Source organism: Zea mays, chromosome 10, assembly GCF_902167145.1.
Source record: "Zea mays cultivar B73 chromosome 10, Zm-B73-REFERENCE-NAM-5.0, whole genome shotgun sequence".
Lineage (NCBI taxonomy): Eukaryota > Viridiplantae > Streptophyta > Magnoliopsida > Poales > Poaceae > Zea > Zea mays.
Window position 1 is genome coordinate 1,504,355 of NC_050105.1, and position 21,536 is coordinate 1,525,890.

General features: G+C 61.7%; 1 protein-coding gene across 1 annotated transcript; it reads left to right on the forward strand.

Annotated features, from left to right (window-relative positions):
• Positions 1–18,921: 18,921 nt before the first annotated feature.
• On the forward strand, positions 18,922–20,682 carry LOC103640666 (probable sugar phosphate/phosphate translocator At2g25520). The gene is made up of 2 exons (XM_020545767.2): positions 18,922–20,368; positions 20,458–20,682. The coding sequence occupies exon 1, from the start codon at positions 19,188–19,190 to the stop codon at positions 20,337–20,339; it is 1,152 nt and encodes a 383-aa protein (XP_020401356.1). The 5' UTR covers positions 18,922–19,187; the 3' UTR covers positions 20,340–20,368; positions 20,458–20,682.
• The last annotated feature ends 854 nt before the right edge of the window (positions 20,683–21,536 follow it).

Consider the following 21,536-nt stretch of genomic DNA (forward strand, 5'->3'; position numbering starts at 1 on the left):
CGCGCGGCCAACCTTCTCTAAGAAGGCCCTGGTCCTCCCTTTTATAGTCGTAAGGAGAGGATCCAGGTGTACAATGGGGGGTGTAGCAGAGTGCTACGTGTCTAGCGGAGAGAGAGCTAGCGCCCTAGGTACATGCCAATGTGGCAGCCGGAGAGGTCTTGGCACCTTGCTGGCGTGATGTCGTGGCTGTCGGAGGTGCGACGGAGCCTGGCGGAGGGACAGCTGTTGGAGCGGTCGAGTCCTTGCTGACGTCGCCCTGCTTCCGTAAGAGAGCTGGGGGCCGCCGTCGTCACAGAGCTTGTGGAGCGCCATCATTGCCCATCCGGCGGAGCTGGCCGGATAGGACGCCGGTCTTGTTCTCCGTGACCCGAGTCGATTCGGGGTAGGACGATGATGACGCTTCCTGTTGACGTGTCGGGTCTGTGCCCTAGGCGGGGTGACGTGGGGGCTCCTCCGAAGCCGAGGTTGAGTCTGTCTTCTGTTGCCGAGGCCGAGTCCGAGCCATGGGGTCGGGCGAGGCGGAGGTCGTTTGGCCGAGGCCAAGGCGGAGTCCGAGCCCTGGGGTCGGGCGAGGCGGAGTTTCGTCGTCTTCCGGGTCTTAGCCCGAGTCCGAGCCCTGGGGTCGGGCGGAGCGGAGTTCGCCGTCTTCCGGGTCTTAGCCCGAGTTCGAGCCCTGGGGTCGGGCGGAGCAGAGTTCGCCGTCTTCCGGGTCTTAGCCCGAGTCCGAGCCCTGGGGTCGGGCGGAGCGGAGTTCGCCGTCTTCCGGGTCTTAGCCCGAGTCCGAGCCCTGGGGTCGGGCGGAGCGGAGTTCGCCGTCTTCCGGGTCTTAGCCCGAGTCCGAGCCCTGGGGTCGGGCGGAGCGGAGTTCGCCGTGGCGCCTTTGGCAAGGCCTGACTGTCTGTCTGACTCACTCTTTGCGTTAAATGCTCCTGCAACTCGGTCAGTCGGTGTGGCGATTTAGTCAGGGTTGCTTCTGAGCGAAGCCAAGGCCTCGGGCGAGCCGGTGATGTGTCCGCCGTAAAAAGGGGGGCCTCGGGCGAGACGGAAGTCTCTCGAGGTCGGCTGCCCTTGGCCGAGGCTAGGCTCGGGTGAAGCGTGATCGAGTCACTCGTGTGGACTGATCCCTGACTTAATCGTACCCATCAGGCCTTTGCAGCTTTATGCTGATGGGGGTTACCAGCTGAGAATTAGGCGTCTTGAGGGTACCCCTATTTATGGTCCCCGACAGTAGCCCCCGAGCCTCGAAGGGAGTGTTAGCACTCGCTTGGAGGCTTTCGTCGCACTTTTTTGCAAGGGGACCAGCCTTTCTCGGTTGCATTTTGTTCCGGTGGGTGCGCGCGAGCGCACCCGCCGGGTGTAGCCCCCGAGGCCTCGGAGGAGTGGTTACACTCCTTCGAGGTCTTAATACCTTGTGTAATGCTTCGGCTGGTCTGGTCGTTCCCTCATGCGAACTGGCCGTAGCCCGGGTGCACGGTCGGGGCCCAAGCTCTCGGGCTGGTATGTTGACGCTGTCAACGGTTTGGCCGGAGCCGGTTTTTGCGAGAGCAGCCCCCGAGCCTCTGCACAGGGCGAGAGGACGATCAGGGACAGACTCGACTTTTTACATACGCCCCTACGTCGCCTTTCCGCAAGGAGGAGGGGGGGAGTGCGCCATGTTACCCTCGATGGGCACCGAACATGGTGTCTCCGGTGAGCTGCAAGCGGGTAATCCGAGTGGGCGTCCGTGCCCCGTTCGTTGGGGGTCGGCTAGGGGCCCAGAGGCACGCCCAAAAGTACCTGCGGGTGATTTGCCGGACCCGGTCCCCTGGCGACGGGGTCCGAGGGCTCGATGCCTCCCTCCGATGGGATTCCGTTACAAGATCGTTCCCGCTGGTCTCGGAAATGTCCTAGGGTACCTCGGGAGCGCAGCCCGAGCCTCGGTTATGTATCGAACGTACCCCTGGTCATCCCTCGCTCGGTGTCTGAGGCGACTGTGAACCCTTCGGGGGCCAGCCTTCAAACCCCTGATCAGTAATGGGCGCGGAGCCCGAGTAGCCTGAGGCGGCCATGGAGCCCTTCGGGGGGCTGGCCTTCGATCCCCTGACCAGTAGTGGGTGTCGGGCCCACGCGATCTGAGGCGACTGTTGAACCCTTCGGAGGGCCAGTCTTCGAACCCCTGATCAGTAGGGGGGGCTCGGAGCCCGGTTCCTTCGCGGAAAAGGATCCTTTTCGGGGTATCCCCCTTTCCCGGTCCCTGTTGCAAGAGATAGAGAAAGAGGAAAAAGGAAAAGGAAACGAAATCGAACGACGTGGCGTACCTCTTTTTGACGCGGTTATTACGGCGAAGGTGAAGCGTCGCGCACTTCTCCCGCCAGAGGCGCCGCGTGTCCCGTCGCGGAGTTAATGCGACGGGGCGAGTGGTTGGCGAGGCGGCCGTTGCGCGTGCGCGATTCGTTCGAGGAACGGGTCACGGGCGCACCGTCTTCACGCCGTGGGAGGAGGCTCTCTTGCTGCCCCAGGATGAGACGTGAGCCTGGCTGACGACGTGACTGCTGCGCCCGTCCGCCTGCCACCGCCATTACTGCTGGCCCACTTTCGGTCGCTTTGACCAACGCGCCAGGCTAGCGCTGCTGGGTCGCCTCGAGTCGCGGCATAGGCTCCGCAACCGAAGAGGCGCGACGGTGGCGCAAGTGGCGGTGCGGTTGCTTGCATGCAGCAACTGGCGCGCCGGTTGCTTGACGCGTGGGCCTGGGCTTCCAAGCTGGCGTGTCAGAAGTCGGAGAAGCGCGTCCACCTGGCGCGGTTGCATGCCGTCTGCATGGCTGCCCGCCCCTTCCGCCCGTTGGTCTGGGCAAAAGTGGGGGGTCGCTTGTAACCGCTGGACAGTCGTGCGCACCACGCGCGGCGGTTTGGCTTCTTCTGCCCTGAGCTGGTTTGCATGACATGCGGGACCCAGCCCCCGAGTCGCAGGGGAGGGCCTTGGAGCGTGTTGGAGAAGACTCAGCCCGCGGCGTCTGGGGGCGCACGTAGGGAGAGTTGCCTTTAAAAGGAGGGAGACTCCTTTCGGAAGGCAACCATGTCTTCTTCCTCCCTTATGCGTCGTGTCTTTCCATCTTCCAAGCCCCTGGATGGGGGGTATCCGCCGCCTTTCCGCCTCCTCGTTGGAGGAGCGCAACCCCATGGGAGTTGGTACCTTTCAACCATCGTTCGGCTTCAAGGATTTTCATCATGCAGCCCGGCTGCTCCCCTCCACCGGCGGTCACCCGAGATGGTGACCTCCGGCTTGATGGTGGGGGAAGCGGGCCAGGCCGCGGCCTCTACTCCTCCCTCGGCCTCAAGGATTTTCGTCATCCAGGCCAAGATGGAAGATGAGGCGAGTCGAGGGGCCGCCCCCGCGTGGGTCGGCTGCCTTTTTCTTCCCCCCGCGCCTGGGGGGGGAATGGCGTCCTCGAGTCCCACGGGGACTTCCTCCAGCCATGCCGGGATAGGTAGGGCGCCAGTGGTCCTGGGTCTCCGTCTCCCTGCCTGAATGGCTGGTTCTCGTCCTCAGCGGGGGAGAGCCCTCCTGTCGTGACACCTGCCCCAAAGCTGCTGCCCAAGCCGCTTCGCTGCCCAGGGCGGGGGTGGTTGTCATCGTGGTTAGAACGAGCGGCAGCGAGCCGCTCGTCAGTCTTCTGTTGCTCCGCAGGCCTTCCCCATGGAGTGGGGTCGTTCGTACCTGCGGAGGGGGAACCGGAGTTCCGTTCGTAACGGCACTTCGAATGCCAGTGTGTTTGTTCATTGTGGCTGTCGAGGCCTGAACATATATGTAATTTCGGCACGGAGCCGTGTTTTTTCCTCATTTTCGAGCACTAAGTCTCGCCTGTTGGTTATCTGAACCGCTTTACCAAGCATGAGTCGCCCCGTGTCAAGGTGACGAGTGAGGTATCCGTATCCCGGAGGCGTAGGAATCCCTCGGCCCGTTCGGCCTTGTTGTCTGGGGCTCCTCTAGCTTAGTCAAAGAGACCCCTCGGCTGCCCTTCGATGAGCCGAGGCCAGGGGTAGCGATATCAGTATGAACAGAGGCGGAGTTGGCTCGAGAATGGGAACCTGGTTGGCCGAAGCCTAGCCGTGTTGTCCGTCAGCGGAGCCGACGCCAAAGTCGATCCGCCGAGGCCTCGGGTCGGGCTGGCGCCCTTGGAAGCCGGTTGGCCGAGGCCCCAGGGGTAACCGGCCGAGCCGCCTGCTCGGGCCGGATTCTCGGAGGGGTCCCTGGACCGCGCCGCCGTCCGAGGCTGGGTCGGACATAGCTGAAGACGTCGTCGATGCCGAGGGTGCTACGGCTCCCTTCAGCGTGAAGACCCGAGCCTGCAGGATCAGATCGTCTTGTAGCGTGTGCCTTCTGCGGCCGCCGAGGCCAGAAAACACACCCTCGCCGTGCTTGCGAAGCTATGTCTTTTTTCCTCTTGTTTCGAGCATCTGGACTCTGTCGGTAACAGGGATGTTTGTGTGAGCGAGAGTTACTTCTCGCGGAAGGGACGAGTGAGGTATCCGTATCCCAGAGGCGTGGGAATCCCTCGGCTCGGTCGGCCTTGCCGCTTACGCGTACTTTCACCCGTCCATGAGGCCCTGTCCCCGACTTAGTCGAGAAAGCTTGAAGGACTGCTTCGGCAGGATAGCTTCCGAGCGTGAAGACTTGTTCGGTCCACGGAGTCGCTTTATCCGAGCGTGAGTTACTTATCGCAGAAGGTGATGAGTGAGGTATCCGTATCCCGGAGGCGTAGGAGTCCCTCGGCTCGGTCAGCCTTGGCTGCTTACGTGTACTCCGTCGTTTCCAGGATCCGCTTTCCGAGGTAGTCAAGAAGCACGAGAGTAATCCTGCTAAAAAGAGATCCTTTTTCGAGGAAAAATTCGACGCAGAGGGGGTCTCTCCCCTTTTAGCCCCCGAGGGAGGGTCGGGCTTTGCCGGGGCTAGGCCGACCCTTCCTTGACGACTAAACTTTGCGTAGGTGCGAGGTATATGAACAACTTGGAAACATCTTAAGGGTAGAAGCGACGTAGCTGTTTGATGTTCCAGGCGTTGCCGTAGATCTCGCCTTGATTGTTGGCCAGCTTGTATGTTCCGGGCTTCAGAACTTTGGCGATGACGAATGGCCCTTCCCAGGGGGGGCGTGAGCTTGTGCCTCCCTCGGGCGTCTTGCCGCAGCCGAAGCACCAGATCGCCCACCTGGAGGTCTCGGGACCGGACCCCTCGGGCGTGGTAGCGTCGCAGGGACTGCTAGTACCGCGCCGAGTGTAGTAAGGCCCTGTCCCGAGCCTCCTCCAGCTGGTCCAGCGATTCTTCTCGGCTAGCTTGGTTGCTTTGATCGGTGTAGGCCCTCGTCCTCGGGGAGCCGTATTCCAGGTCAGTGGGCAAGATAGCTTCAGCCCCGTAGACCAGGAAAAACGGCGTGAAACCCGTGGCGCGACTCGGCGTCGTCCTTAGGCTCCAGACCACCGAGGGGAGTTCCTTCATCCACCGCTTGCCGAACTTGTTGAGGTCGTTGTAGATCCGAGGCTTGAGCCCTTGTAGAATCATGCCGTTGGCACGCTCTACTTGCCCATTCGACATGGGATGAGCCACGGCGGCCCAGTCCACCCGGATATGGTGATCCTCGCAAAAATCGAAGAATTTTTTGCCGGTGAACTGGGTGCCGTTGTCGGTGATGATGGAGTTCGGGACCCCGAAGCGATGGATGATGTTGGTGAAGAACGCCACCGCCTGCTCGGACCTGATGCTGTTCAGAGGTCGGACCTCGATCCACTTGGAGAATTTGTCGATGGCGACCAGCAGGTGCGTGTAGCCCCCGGGCGCCTTCTGCAAGGGACCGACGAGGTCCAGACCTCATACGGCGAAGGGCCAGGTGATGGGTATCGTCTGCAGAGCCTGAGCGGGCAGGTGGGTCTGCTTCGCATAGAATTGGCACCCTTCGCAGGTGCGGACAATTCTAGTGGCGTCAGCCACCGCCGTTGGCTAGTAGAAGCCTTGCCGGAAAGCATTCCCGACAAGGGCTCGGGGCGCCGCGTGGTGGCCACAAGCCCCCGAGTGTATTTCTTGCAGCAGTTCCTGGCCTTCGGCGATGGAGATGCATCGCTGGAGGATGCCCGAGGGGCTGCGATGGTAGAGCTCCTCTTCATCGCCCAGCAAGACGAACGACTTGGCGCGTCGCGCTACCCGCCGAGCCTCGACTTGGTCGGGGGGTAGCTCTCCTCGACGGAGATATTGCAGGTACGGGGCCTGCCAATCTCGATCAGGCATGGCCCCGCTCTGCTCTTCCTCGACGTCCAGTGCCTCGCCCTCGGGGGCCGAGGGTACCTCGGGCTGAGCCGAGGGTGCCTCGGGCCGAGCTGAGGGCGCCTCGGCTTGTGCCGAGGGTGCCTCGGGCTCGGGCACGTCGTCGATCTTGACAGAGGGTCGATGCAGATCCCGGGAGAAGACGTCCGGGGGGACCGTCGTTCGCCCCGAGGCTATTTTAGCCAGCTCGTCTGCGGTTTCGTTGTAGCGCCGAGCGATGTGGTTGAGCTCGAGCCCGAAGAACTTGTCTTCCAGGCGCCGAACCTCGTCGCAGTAGGCCTCCATCTTCGGGTCGCGGCAGTGGGAGTTCTTCATGACTTGGTCGATGACGAGCTGCGAATCACCACGGGCGTCGAGGCGTCTGACCCCTAGCTCGATGGCGATCCACAACCCGTTGACCAGAGCTTCGTACTCGGCCACATTGTTGGACGCCGGGAAATGGAGGCGCAGCACGTAACGCAGGTGCTTTCCAAGGGGCGAGATGAAGAGCAGGCCCGCGCCGGCTCCTGTCTTCATCAGCGACCCGTCGAAAAACATGGTCCAGAGCTCCGGTTGGATCGGAGCCGTCGGCAACTGGGTGTCAACCCATTCGGCCACGAAGTCCGCCAACACCTGGGACTTGATGGCCTTCCGAGGGGCGAACGAGATCGTTTCGCCCATGATTTCCACCGCCCACTTTGCGATCCTGCCCGAGGCCTCTCGGCACTGGATGATCTCCCCCAGGGGGAAGGATGACACCACAGTTACCGGATGAGACTCGAAGTAGTGTCGCAGCTTCCGCCTTGTCAGGATCACAGCATATAGCAGCTTTTGAACTTGTGGGTAGCGGATCTTGGTCTCGGACAGCACTTCGCTGACGAAGTAGACCGGCCTCTGAACGGGCAATGCATGCCCTTCCTCTTGCCTCTCGACCACAATCGCGGCGCTAACCACCTGAGTGGTCGCGACGACGTAGACCAAGAGGGCTTCTCCATCCGTCGGGGGCACCAAGACAGGCGCCTTCGTAAGGAGCGCCTTCAGGTTGCCGAGGGCTTCCTCGGCCTCAGGGGTCCAAGCGAAACACTCGGCCTTCCTTAAGAGGCGGTACAGAGGCAGACCTCTTTCGCCGAGGCGTGAGATGAAGCGGCTCAGGGCCGCGAGGCATCCCATGACCCTCTGTACACCTTTTAAGTCCTTGATGGGCCCCATGCTGGTGATGGCCGCGATCTTCTCCGGGTTGGCTTCAATGCCTCGCTCGGAGACGATGAACCCTAGGAGCATGCCTCGGGGCACCCCGAAGACACACTTCTCAGGATTGAGCTTGACTCCTTTCGCCTTGAGACATCGGAATGTCACTTCAAGGTCGGAGAGGAGGTCGGAAGCCTTCCTTGTCTTGACTACGATGTCATCGACGTAGGCCTCGACCGTGCAACCGATGTGTTGGCCGAACACATGGTTCATGCACCGCTGGTATGTCGCGCCCGCATTCCTCAAACCGAACGGCATGGTGACATAGCAGTACATGCCGAACGGCGTGATGAAAGAAGTCGCGAGCTGGTCGGACTCTTTCATCCGGATCTGGTGATACCCTGAGTAGGCATCGAGGAAGGACAGGGTTTCGCACCCAGCGGTGGAATCCACGATTTGATCGATGCGGGGCAGAGGGAAGGGAACCTTCGGACATGCTTTGTTGAGACCAGTGTAGTCTACACACATCCGCCATTTCCCCCCTTTCTTCCTCACAAGCACAGGGTTGGCGAGCCATTCGGGATGGAATACCTCTTTGATGAATCCTGCTGCCATTAGCTTGTGGATCTCTTCGCCAATCACTCTGCGCTTCTCCTCGTCGAATCGGCGCAGAGACTGCCTGACGGGTCGGGCTCCGGCCCGAATATCCAGCGAGTGCTCGGCGACATCCCTCGGTATGCCGGGCATGTCCGAGGGACTCCACGCAAAGACGTCGGCGTTTGCGCGGAGAAAGTCGACGAGCACTGCTTCCTATTTGGGGTCGAGCCCGGAACCGATCCGGACCTGCTTGGTGGTGTCGCCACTGGGGTCAAGAGGGACGGCCTTAACCGTCTCTGCTGGCTCGAAGTTGCCGGCATGGCGCTTCACGTCTGGCACCTCCTTGGAGAGGTTCTCCAGGTCGGCGATGAGGGCCTCGGACTCGGCGAGGGCCTCGGCGTACTCCACGCACTCCACGTCGCATTCGAACGCGTGTTTGTACGTGGGGCCAACGGTGATGACCCCGTTGGGGCCCGACATCTTGAGCTTCAGGTAGGTGTAGTTGGGGACGGCCATGAACTTCGCGTAACATGGCCTCCCTAGTACGGCGTGGTAGGTTCCTCGGAACCCGACCACCTCGAACGTCAGGGTCTCCCTTCGGAAGTTGGAGGGCGTCCCGAAGCAGACGGGGAGGTCGAGTCGCCCGAGGGGCTGGACGCGCTTCCCAGGGATGATCCCGTGGAAGGGCGCAGCGCCTGCTCGGACGGAGGACAGATCGATGCGTAGGAGCTTGAGGGTCTCGGCGTAGATGATGTTGAGGCAGCTGCCCCCATCCATCAGGACCTTGGTGAGCCTGACATTGCCGACAACGGGGTCGAGGACGAGCGGGTATTTCCCCGGGCTCGGCACATGGTCGGGGTGGCAGTCGCGGACCTCAGGGAACTCTCCTGCTTGGTGATCTTCGTTCTTGTCGTTGTCGCGGGCCCTGCCACCCTCGGCGGGTGGCCCGGCCCTGTGGAAGTGACGCCGAAGCATAATGCACTCCTCGAGGGTGTGCTTGACGGGCCCCTGATGGTAGGGGCACGGCTCCTTGAGCATCTTGTCGAAGAGGTTCGCACCTCCAGGGGGCTTCCGAGGGTTCTTGTACTCGGCGGCGGCGACAAGGTCCGCGTCAGCGGCGTCGCGTTTCGATTGTGACTTCTTCTTGCCTTTCTTCTTGGCGCCGCGCGGAGCAGACGCCTCGGGAGCCTCTTCCGATGGGCGGCCCTGGGGCTGCTTGTCCTTTCGGAAGATAGCCTCGACCGCCTCCTGGCCAGAGGCGAACTTGGTGGCGATGTCCATCAGCTCGCTCGCCCTGGTGGGGGTCTTGCGACCCAGCTTGCTCACCAGGTCGCGGCAAGTGGTGCCGGCGAGGAACGCGCCGATGACATCCGAGTCGGTGATGTTGGGCAGCTCGGTGCGCTGCTTCGAGAATCGCCGGATGTAGTCCCGGAGCGACTCCCCGGCTGTTGCCGGCAGCTTCGAAGGTCCCAGGAATTCCCGGGGCGCACGTATGTGCCCTGGAAATTCCCAGCGAAGGCTTGGACCAAGTCGTTCCAGTTGGAGATCTGCCCCGGAGGCAGGTGCTCCAACCAGGCGCGAGCAGTGTCGGAGAGGAACAGGGGGAGGTTGCGGATGATGAGGTTGTCGTCGTCCGTCCCACCCAGTTGGCAGGCAAGGCGGTAGTCCGCGAGCCACAGTTCCGGTCTCGTTTCCCCCGAGTACTTCGTGATAGTAGTCGGGGGTCGGAACCGGGTCGGGAATGGCGCCCGTCGGATGGCCCGACTGAAGGCCTGCGGACCGGGTGGTTCGGGCGAGGGACTCCGATCCTCCCCGCTGTCGTAGCGCCCCCCACGCCTGGGGTGGTAGCCTCGGCGCACCCTTTCGTCGAGGTGGGCCCGACGGTCGTGTCGATGGTGCTCGTTGCCGAGGTGGCCCGGGGCCGCAGGCGCGGTGTTGCGCGTGCGCCCGGTGTAGACCGAGGCTTCCTGCATGAATCGAGAAGTCGCGGCATGAGGTTCCGAGGGATATCCTTGCCTTCGGGAGGCAGTGCTCTCGGCCCGTCGGGCCGCAGCGCCTTCCAGGAGATTCTTGAGCTCTCCCTGGATTCGCCGACCCTCGGTGGTTGATGGCTCCGGCATTGCGCGGAGGAGCATCGCTGCGGCTGCCAGGTTCTGACCAACCCCGCTGGATGCGGGCGGCGGCCTGACCCTGACATCGTTGGCGACGCGGTGCTGGAGACCTTGGGGCAGGTGACGTATTTCTCCGGCCAGGGGTTGGTCCGCCCATACCTGCCCGACGTCCCGACGGATCGGCTCAAGCGCTCCTGTTCCCTCGTTGAGCCTGGCCTGCGCCTCGCGGACTTGCTCGAGTTGTGGGTCGTAACCCCCCACCAGAGCGGGGACCACAGCTAGCTCCCGCGGGATGTCGGCGCGAGGCACCGGCCTAGGAAGATCACCGTCCTCCGGCATGCCGAGACGGTTGCCTTCGGAGGGATCCCCTAGCTCGATGTGGAAACATTCGCGGCTTGGGCCGCAGCTCTCGTCGCCAAGGCTGCGGCTTCCGTCGGAACAGTCGGATAGGCAGTAGTCACATGCGGTCATGAAGTCCCGCATGGCACTAGGGTTGCCAAGTCCGGAGAAATCCCAACAGACGCTGGGGTCGTCATCTTCCTCGGACCCAGAGGGCCCGTAGGTCGAGACGTCCGTCAGCCGGTCCCAAGGCGACCGTATACGAAACCCCAGTGGGGTTGCACTCGCCTCAGAGCGCCCGCCAAAGCGAGGTCGTTTGGCGGGTTGAGGCCGAGTCGAAATGACGTAAGATGGGAGTTAGTCGGTACCTTTTGGTCGACGAGGAGCGACGTAGTCGCATCGGGGACTGGTTGCACCGTCATCTCAGGTACGAGGGCGACGTCCTGCAGGCTTTCCGCGAGCGCGCCGGCGTCGTCTTCTTGCTCGGGGTCAGCGTGTCGCGGGGGAACGGCGCTTGCCTTCGTCTTGAACGCGAGGTCGATGTCCGGCGTGCCTTCCGTCGGGGCGTCGGGGGCGTCGATTCGCTCGACGGCCAATGAAGCGCGACCTCCCGCTTGGCCTTGATGGCCCCGCCTCCTCCTCCGTTGGCGGGGGAGAGAACGGAGCGAGCTCGAATGTTGTTCTTCCACCACGCGGGGAAGGTGTCGTCGATTCCGCCGCCGGCGAGCGGGTTGTCGGCCGCCATTGTCGTTGTCGCGCGGCGGTGGAAGAAGTATCATGTCGTAGCTGCCGTCGAAGGACATGAACTCAAGAGTCCCGAAATGAAGCACCGCCCCGGGCCGGAGAGGTTGCTGGAGATTGCCCATCTGGAGCTTGACGGGGAGCTGTTCGTCAGCACGCAGCGTGCCCCTACCTGGCGCGCCAACTGTCGGCGTTTCGAGACAGGGGGTCCCAAAGCCGACGAGTGAGTGTGCTGCGTGCCCCAGCCCAGATGGGTCGAGCGCGTGGGCGAGCGCGAAGGGGGGAGAGGCGAGGTGGCCGGAGTCGAGCGTGAGAGAGGTGGAAGTCCCGCGGCCTTCGTGTTCGTCCCGCGCCCAGGTCGGGTGCGCTTGCAGTAGGGGGGTTACAAGCGTCCACGCGGGTGAGGGAAGCGAGCGGCCCCAAGAGAGCGCCTGTCCCGTCCTCGGTCCCGCGCGGCCAACCTTCTCTAAGAAGGCCCTGGTCCTCCCTTTTATAGTCGTAAGGAGAGGATCTAGGTGTACAATGGGGGGTGTAGCAGAGTGCTACGTGTCTAGCGGAGAGAGAGCTAGCGCCCTAGGTACATGCCAATGTGGCAGCCGGAGAGGTCTTGGCACCTTGCTGGCGTGATGTCGTGGCTGTCGGAGGTGCGACGGAGCCTGGCGGAGGGACAGCTGTTGGAGCGGTCGAGTCCTTGCTGACGTCGCCCTGCTTCCGTAAGAGAGCTGGGGGTCGCCGTCGTCACAGAGCTTGTGGAGCGCCATCATTGCCCATCCGGCGGAGCTGGCCGAATGGGACGCCGGTCTTGTTCTCCGTGACCCGAGTCGATTCGGGGTAGGACGATGATGACGCTTCCTGTTGACGTGTTGGGTCTGTGCCCTAGGCGGGGTGACGTGGGGGCTCCTCCGAAGCCGAGGTTGAGTCTGTCTTCTGTTGCCGAGGCCGAGTCCGAGCCATGGGGTCGGGCGAGGCGGAGGTCGTTTGGCCGAGGCCAGGGCGGAGTCCGAGCCCTGGGGTCGGGCGAGGCGGAGTTTCGTCGTCTTCAGGGTCTTAGCCCGAGTCCGAGCCCTGGGGTCGGGCGGAGCGGAGTTCGTCGTCTTCCGGGTCTTAGCCCGAGTCCGAGCCCTGGGGTCGGGCGGAGCGGAGTTCGCCGTCTTCCGGGTCTTAGCCCGAGTCCGAGCCCTGGGGTCGGGCGGAGCGGAGTTCGCCGTCTTCCGGGTCTTAGCCCGAGTCCGAGCCCTGGGGTCGGGCGGAGCGGAGTTCGCCGTCTTCCGGGTCTTAGCCCGAGTCCGAGCCCTGGGGTCGGGCGGAGCGGAGTTCGCCGTGGCGCCTTTGGCAAGGCCTGACTGTCTGTCTGACTCACTCTTTGCGTTAAATGCTCCTGCAACTCGGTCAGTCGGTGTGGCGATTTAGTCAGGGTTGCTTCTGAGCGAAGCCAAGGCCTCGGGCGAGCCGGTGATGTGTCCGCCGTAAAAAGGGGGGGCCTCGGGCGAGACGGAAGTCTCTCGAGGTCGGCTGCCCTTGGCCGAGGCTAGGCTCGGGTGAAGCGTGATCGAGTCACTCGTGTGGACTGATCCCTGACTTAATCGTACCCATCAGGCCTTTGCAGCTTTATGCTGATGGGGGTTACCAGCTGAGAATTAGGCGTCTTGAGGGTACCCCTAATTATGGTCCCCGACACCAGTGTAGTCTACACACATCCGCCATTTCCCCCCTTTCTTTCTCACAAGCACAGGGTTGGCAAGCCATTCGGGATGGAATACCTCTTTGATGAACCCTGCCGCCATTAGCTTGTGGATCTCCTCGCCTATCGCTCTGCGCTTCTCCTCGTCGAATCGGCGCAGAGGCTGCTTGACGGGTCGGGCTCCGGCCCGAATATCCAGCGAGTGCTCGGCGACATCCCTCGGTATGCCGGGCATGTCCGAGGGAATCCACGCGAAGACGTCGGCGTTCGCGCGGAGAAAGTCGACGAGCACTGCTTCCTATTTGGGGTCGAGCCCGGAACCGATCCGGATCTGCTTGGAGGTGTCGCCACTGGAGTCGAGGGGGACGACCTTAACCGTCTCCGCTGGCTCGAAGTTGCCGGCATGACGCTTCACGTCTGGCACCTCTTTGGAGAGGCTTTCTAGGTCGGCGATGAGGGCCTCGGACTCGGCGAGGGCCTCGGCGTACTCCACGCACTCCACGTCGCATTCGAGCGCGTGTTTGTACGTGGGGCCGACGGTGATGACCCCGTTGGGGCCCGACATCTTGAGCTTCAAGTAGGTGTAGTTGGGGACGACCATGAACTTCGCGTAGCATGGCCTCCCCAGTACCGCGTGGTAGGTTCCTCGGAACCCGACCACCTCGAACGTCAGGGTCTCCCTTCGGAAGTTGGAGGGAGTTCCGAAGCAGACGGGGAGGTCGAGTCGTCCGAGGGGCTGGACGCGCTTCCCGGGAATGATCCCGTGGAAGGGCGCAGCGCCTGCTCGGACGGAGGACAGATCGACGCGCAGGAGCCCGAGGGTCTCGGCGTAGATGATGTTGAGGCTGCTGCCCCCGTCCATAAGGACCTTGGTGAGCCTGACGTTGCCGACGACGGGGTCGACGACGAGCAGGTATTTCCCCGGGCTCGACACGTGGTCGGGGTGGTCGGCTCGGTCGAAGGTGATGGGCTTGTCGGACCAGTCTAGGTAGACTGGCGCCGCCACCTTCACCGAGCAGACCTCCCGGCGCTCTTGCTTGCGATGCCGAGCCGAGGCATTCGCCGCATGCCCGCCATAGATCATGAAGCAGTCACAGACCTCGGGGAACTCTCCTGCTTGGTGATCTTCCTTCTTGTCGTCGTCGCGGGCCCTGCCACCCTCCGCGGGTGGCCGACCCTGTGGAAGTGGCGCCGAAGCATGACGCACTCCTCCAGGGTGTGCTTGACGGGCCCCTGATGATAGGGGCACGGCTCTTTGAGCATCTTGTCGAAGAGGTTGGCACCTCCGGGGGGCTTCCGAGGGTTCTTGTACTCGGCGGCGGCGACAAGGTCCGCGTCGGCGGCGTCGCGTTTCGCTTGCGACTTCTTCTTGCCTTTCTTCTTGGCGCCGCGCGGAGTAGACGCCTCGGGAGCATCTTCCGATGGACGGCCCTGGGGCTGCTTGTCCTTTCAGAAGATAGCCTCGACCGCCTCCTGGCCAGAGGCGAACTTGGTGGCGATGTCCATCAGCTCGCTCGCCCTGGTGGGGGTCTTGCGACCCAACTTGCTCACCAGGTCGCGGCAGGTGGTGCCGGCAAGGAACGTGCCGATGACATATGAGTCGGTGATGTTGGGCAGCTCGGTGCGCTGCTTCGAGAATCGCCGGATGTAGTCCCGGAGAGACTCTCCCGGCTGCTGCCGGCAGCTTCGGAGGTCCCAGGAATTCCCGGGGCGCACGTACGTGCCCTGGAAATTTCCGGCGAAGGCTTGAACCAAGTCATCCCAGTTGGAGATCTGCCCCGGAGGCAGGTGCTCCAACCAGGCGCGAGCGGTGTCAGAGAGGAACAGGGGGAGGTTGCGGATGATGAGGTTGTCGTCGTCCGTTCCACCCAGTTGGCAGGCCAGGCGGTAGTCCGCGAGCCATAGTTCTGGTCTCGTCTCCCCCGAGTACTTTATGATAGTAGTCGGGGGTCGGAACCGAGTCGGGAACGGCGCCCGTCGGATGGCCCGGCTGAAGGCCTGCGGACCGGGTGGTTCGGGCGAGGGACTCCGATCCTCCCCGCTGTCGTAGCGCCCCCCACGCCTGGGGTGATAGCCTCGGCGCACCCTCTCGTCGAGGTGGGCCCGACGGTCGCGATGATGGTGCTCGTTGCCGAGGCGGCCCGGGGCCGCAGGCGCGGTGTTGCGCGTGCGCCCGGTGTAGACCGAGGCTTCCCGAATGAATCAGGAAGTCGCGGCATGAGGTTCGAGGGGTATCCTTGCCTTTGGGAGGCAGTGCTCTCGGCCCGTCGGACCGCGACGCCTTCCAGGAGATTCTTGAGCTCCCCCTGGATTCGCCGACCCTCGGTGGTTGATGGCTCCGGCATCGCGCGGAGGAGCATCGCTGCTGCAGCCAGGTTCTGACCGACCCCACTGGATGCGGGCGGCGGCCTGACCCTGACGTCATCGGCGACGCGGTGCTGGAGACCCTGGGGCAGGTGACGTATTTCTCCGGCCGGGGGTTGGCCCGCCCATACCTGCCCGACGTCCCGGCGGATCGGCTCAAGCGCTCTTGCTCCCTCGTCGAGCCTGGCCTGCGCCCCGCGGACTTGCTCGAGCTGTGGGTCGTAACCCCCCGCCGGAACGGGGACCACAGCTAGCTCCCGCGGGATGTCAGCGCGAGGCACCGGCCTAGGGAGATCACTGTCCTCCGGCATGCCGAGATGATTGCCTTCGGAGGGACCCCCTAGCTCGACGTGGAAACATTCACGGCTTGGGCCGCAGTCCTCGTCGTCGAGGCTGCGGCTACCATCGGAACAGTCGGAGAGGCAGTAGTCGCATGCGGTCATGAAGTCCCGCATTGCACTGGGGTTGCCAAATCCAGAGAAATCCCAACAGATGTTGGGATCGTCGCCTTCCTCGGACCCAGAGGGCCCGTAGGTCGAGACGTCCGTCAACCGGTCCCAAGGCGACCGCATGCGAAACCCTAGAGGGTTTGAACTCGCCTCTACGAGAGCACCCGCCAAAGCAAGGTCGCTAGGCGGGTTGAGGCTGAGTCCAAATGACGTAGGATAGGAATCGGTCGGTACCTTTTGGTCGTCGAGCGGCGATGAAGTCACGTCGAGGACTGACTGCACCGTCGCCTCAAGTACGAGGGCGACGTCCTGCAAGCTTTTCGCAAGCGCGCTGGCGTCGTCCACTTGCTCGGGTTTGGCGTGTCGCGGGGAGACGGCGCTCGCCTTCGTCTCAAACGCGAGGTTGACGCCCGACGCGCCCCCCGTTGGGGTGCTAGGGACGTCGACTCGCTCGACAGCCGACGAGGCGCGGCCTCCTGCTTGGCCTTGGTTGCCCCGCCTCCTCCTCCGTTGGCGGGGGAGAGGACGGGGCGAGCTCGAAAGTCGTTCTTCCACCACACGGGGAAGACGTCGTCGATTCCGCCGCCGGAGGGCGGGCTGTCGGCCGCCATTTTCGTTGTCGCGCTGCAGTGGAAGGAGTATCATGTCGTAGCTGCCGTCGAAGGACATGAACTCCAGGCTCCCGAAACAGAGCACCGTCCTGGGTTGGAGAGGTTGCTGGAGACTGCCCATCTGGAGCTTGACGGGAAGCTGTTCGTCAACACGCAGCAGGCCCCTACCTGGCGCGCCAACTGTCGGCGTTTCGAGACCGGGGGTCCCTCAGGCCGACGAGTGAGTGCCGCGTGCCCCAGCCCAGATGGGTCGAGCGCGTGGGCGAGCACAAAGGGGGGAGAGAGCGAGGCGGCCGGAGTCCGGCGTGAGAGAGGTGGGAATCCCGCGGCCTTCGTGTTCGTCCTGCGCCCAGGTCGGGTGCGCTTGCAGTAGGGGGTTACAAGCGTCCACGCGGGAGAGGGAAGCGAGCGGCCCCAAGAGAGCGCCTGTCCCGTCCTCGTCCCCGCGCGGCCAACCTTCCCTAGGAGGGCCCTGGTCCTTCCTTTTATAGGCGTAAGGAGAGGATCCAGGTGTACAATGGGGGTGTAGCAGAGTGCTACGTGTCTAGCGGGGGAGAGCTGACGCCCTAAGTACATGCCAATGTGGCAGCCGGAGAGATCTTGGCACCCTGCTGGTGTAATGTCGTGGCCGTCGGAGGAGCGACGGTGCCTGGCGGAGGGACAGCTGTTGGAGCGGTCGAGTCCTTGCTGACGTCCACCTGCTTCCGTAAGAGAGCTGAGAGCCACCGTCGTCACAGAGCGTGCGGGGCGCCATCATTGCCTATCTGGCGGAGCTGGCCAGATGGGACACCGGTCTTGTTCCCTGCGGCCCGAGTCAGCTTGGGGTAGGGTGATGATGGCGCTTCCCGTTGACGTGGCTGGCCTGCGCCCTAGGCTGGGCGATGTGGAGGCTCCTCCGAAGCCGAGGTCGAGTCTGTCTTCCATGGCCGAGGCCGAGTCCGAGCCCCTGGGTCGGGCGAGGCGGAGGTCGTCGGCAGAGGCCAGGGCGGAGTCCGAGCCCTGGGGTCGGGCGGAGCGAAGTTCGTCGTCTTCTGGGGCTGAGCCCGAGTCCGAGCCCTGGGTCGGGCGGAGCAGAGTTCGCCGTCTTCCGGGTCTTAGCCCGAGTCCGAGCCCTGGGTCGGGCGGAGCGGAGTTCGCCGTCTTCCGGGACTTAGCCCGAGTCCGAGCCCTGGGTCGGGCGGAGCGGAGTTCGCCGTCTTCCGGGACTTAGCCCGAGTCCGAGCCCTGGGTCGGGCGGAGCGGAGTTCGTCGTCTTCCGGGACTTAGCCCGAGTCCGAGCCCTGGGTCGGGCGGAGCGGAGCTTCCTATGGTGCCTTCGGCAGGGCCTGACTGCCTGTCAGTCTCACTCTGTCGAGTGGCACTGTAGTCGGAGTGGCGCAGGCGGCGCTGTCCTTCTGTCAGACCGGTCAGTGGAGCGGCGAAGTGACGGCGGTCAATTCGGCTCTGCCGGAGGGCGCGCGTCAGGATAAAGATGTCAGGTCACCTTTGCATTAAATGCTCCTGCGACTTGGTCGGTCGGTGCGGCGATTTAGTCAGGGTTGCTTCTTAGCGAAGGCAGGGCCTCGGGCGAGCCGGAGATGTGTCCGCCGTTGGAGGGGGGCCTCGGGCGAGATGGAAACCCTCTGGGGTCGGCTGCCCTTGTCCGAGGCTAGGCTCGGGCGAGGCGTGATCGAGTCGCTCGAATGGACTGATCCCTGACTTAATCGCACCCATCAGGCCTTTGCAGCTTTATGCTGATGGGGGTTACCAGCTGAGAATTAGGAGTCTTGAGGGTACCCCTAATTATGGTCCCCGACAGTTTGCAAGAACCGAACCTCGGTAAAAAAAATCATCGTGTCTCACTCCTTATTTGCTCACGATTTGTTTTTCATCATCTCTCGCGGACTCGTTTATATTTCTAACGCTAACCCGGCTTGTAGTTGTGCTTAAGTTTATAAATTTTAGATTCGCCCTATTCACCCCCCTCTAGGCGACTTTCAGAACCCTTGGCCAGGGCGGTGGGGCCACGGCTTCGCGGGAGGGCACCTTCTGCATGTCTCGCGCCATATGTGCCACCATGTGCGAAAAAACTTGCGGGACTCGTGGGAAAGGAAGCACGGAATGTTTTCTGGAGGATTGTACTCTCGCAAATATGCGGGGGCGACGACGGATGGTTGCGGTGTCGTGTATTTTTGCGGGCAAGAAAGAGGATCGGTTGGAGGTCGATTTTTTCTATTTTCTCCCTAAATAAGGTTTTAGGGTAATTTTAAGGGAGTTTTAGGAGTTGCTCAAGGTCTGTTTGGATACTCTAGTATGCACTCTAATTCACCCCACACATGTGAATTAGGGTGAATATTACAGTATCCAAACAAAACCTTAAAATGTGAATATCCCTCTCTAAAACTAAATATACCAACTAACCAAAATTAAAATTAAAATTAAAACTATTCGGTTTACCTAAGTCTACATTCATCATTTATGACAAAGACCTTATAAAAGATCCTAAGTCAACTAGTCAAGCATCTAAAGATGTCCCTTTGAGTCTGATGTTAGCATCCTCTCATCTCATCATTCATCAGTTCAAGGAGTATCTGTCTCCAGGAGGGTCAACAGCTGAAGCAGAGCGTACGTAAAGCGCAAAGCAAAGGCTCTCCATGACTCTTGACTCCATCCATCCCGATCCAGTGCAGCTTCAGCTTCAGCTTCACCGAGCGAGTGTCACACACACACACACACACACCCAGCTGAAGCACATCTCCAAGAAAAGCTTTAAAGCTCCAGTGCTCCACACAGCAGCTCGCGGTGGTTCGCGCGCCCTACCCAACATTTCCGAACACAACACAGGCATCGTCTGCCATGGGCACCGGCGACGACGACACCAAGCCCGCTGCCATGGAGGTGACCTCCACCTCCTCGCCGCCGTCGCTCCCCTCCCCGGCGGCGCCACCGCCGTCGCTGCTGCGCTCCGTGCTGCTGTCGTACGCGTACGTGGGGATCTGGATGAGCCTGAGCTTCTCGGTGATCGTGTACAACAAGTACATCCTAGACCCGAAGCTGTACAACTGGCCGTTCCCGATCTCGCTCACCATGATCCACATGGCCTTCTGCGCGCTCCTGGCCACGACGCTCGTCCGCGTCCTCCGCGTCGTCGACGTCCCGTCCTCCTCCGCTCCTCACCAGCAGCAGCAGGCCATGACGCCGCGCCTCTACGCCTCCTCCGTGCTCCCCATCGGCGCGCTCTACGCGCTCTCGCTCTGGTTCTCCAACTCCGCCTACATCTACCTCTCCGTCTCCTTCATCCAGATGCTCAAGGCGCTGATGCCCGTCGCCGTCTACTCCCTCGCCGTCGCGCTCCGCACCGACGCCTTCCGCCGCGCCTCCATGCTCAACATGCTCGCCATCTCCGCGGGCGTCGCCGTCGCCGCCTACGGCGAGGCGCGCTTCGACGCGTTCGGCGTCGCGCTGCAGCTGCTCGCCGTCGCCGCCGAGGCCACCAGGCTCGTGCTCATCCAGATCCTCCTCACCTCCCGGGGCGTCGCGCTCAACCCCATCACCTCGCTCTACTACGTCGCGCCCTGCTGCCTCGCGTTCCTCGCCGTCCCCTGGTACGCCGTCGAGCTGCCCAGGCTGCGCGCCGCCGCGCTCGCCCGCCCCGACGTCTTCGTCTTCGCCACCAACTCGCTCTGCGCCTTCGCGCTCAACCTCGCCGTGTTCCTGCTGGTCGGCAAGACCTCCGCGCTCACCATGAACGTCGCCGGCGTCGTCAAGGACTGGCTGCTCATCGCCTTCTCGTGGACGGTCATCAAGGACACCGTCACGCCCGTCAACCTCGCCGGCTACGGCATCGCCTTCCTCGGCGTCGCCTACTACAACCACGCCAAGCTGCAGGGGCTCAAGGCCAAGGAGGCCGAGAGGAAGGCGGCGGCCAATACGGACGATGACACGGAGGCAGGCACGCGGCTGCTGCCGCCGGACAGCAAGGACGGCGCCGGCGACCACAAAATTTGATGATCCGATCGAGCACTGGACATGCTGTAGTACGGACGCTCTCTACATTTTTCTTTTTCTTCTTCTTCCCCGCCGTATAGGATCGCTACAATTTCGAGTTCTTCATTCAATAATACAGGAAACGCAAAGGATCAAGCGAGATATAACTGGAAGGAATTTTGTGCATGGTGAAAAGCTTAGTTCTTGTAGCATGCTGATTTAAATGATTTAGATGTTGTACCATCGTTTCGGTTGGTTACCAGAGTAGCAGTCTTAATTGGTTTTTAATTGTACTGTACTCCCTTTATGTAATTCCTAGTCATGAATAATTAAGTTCGCAACAAGGTAGTCACAAGCTACGAAATCTTTAGGCTTACTCAAAGTGACACAAGGGAAAAGATCAGAAACAAAAAAAAAAAAGATGAGTTGTTAGGTTCACACAGATTTCTTCAGCTCCACTTAAAGCTCGGCCAAGAAGACTCCAAACAATGGCCTAAGACAACTAAAATATCATGAACGGAGCTGAATGTCCATTATGTTTATGTGCCATTGACCTTTTTTAATGAGTTGGCAGCACGGGCTACGAATACATAGTTGATATGTGTTCATATGTATCGGTTGGTGATGAATGATTGTCAGAAGATGATGAGACTTTGGTTGGATTTGGAGAGTAAGCTGTGGTTGATTTCAATGAGTGACGATGACTATGACTGTGAGTCTATGACTTTGACGTGAGTATGGTATTGCGCAACATGTCTGTTGGCCGTGTTGATTTTTGTGTGTGAAGCACACAGACGGTCGACAGTAATGGTGAAAGTCATACAGATTCTTTTCAATGGACTAGGAGCGATAAAGGGCTAAGAGACGGAGGTGGCTGCAAGACCGACTGTGAGTAGTTGACACCTAAGGATATCAACAATCAAATGTACATGCGGAAGAGTAGACCATATTGACCAAGTTTAGACGACGACTAACCATGTCAAACACGGGCGCTAGAAAGGACTTAGCGATCAGGCGGTCAAAGACGAACGGTGACACGCGTCGAGATTATGGAGGACACGTAGCAGATACGCTTCTCCGTAGGAGTTTAGTGGTTTGGGCCTTAAAATCATCAATGACCGATTTTGACGCTGGGCCTCAAAATCCGGTTGGCGTTCAGGATGAAGTTTGGGGTGTCACGTCATCGCGAAGCATGTATCGAGGCGAAGCCAAACGGTG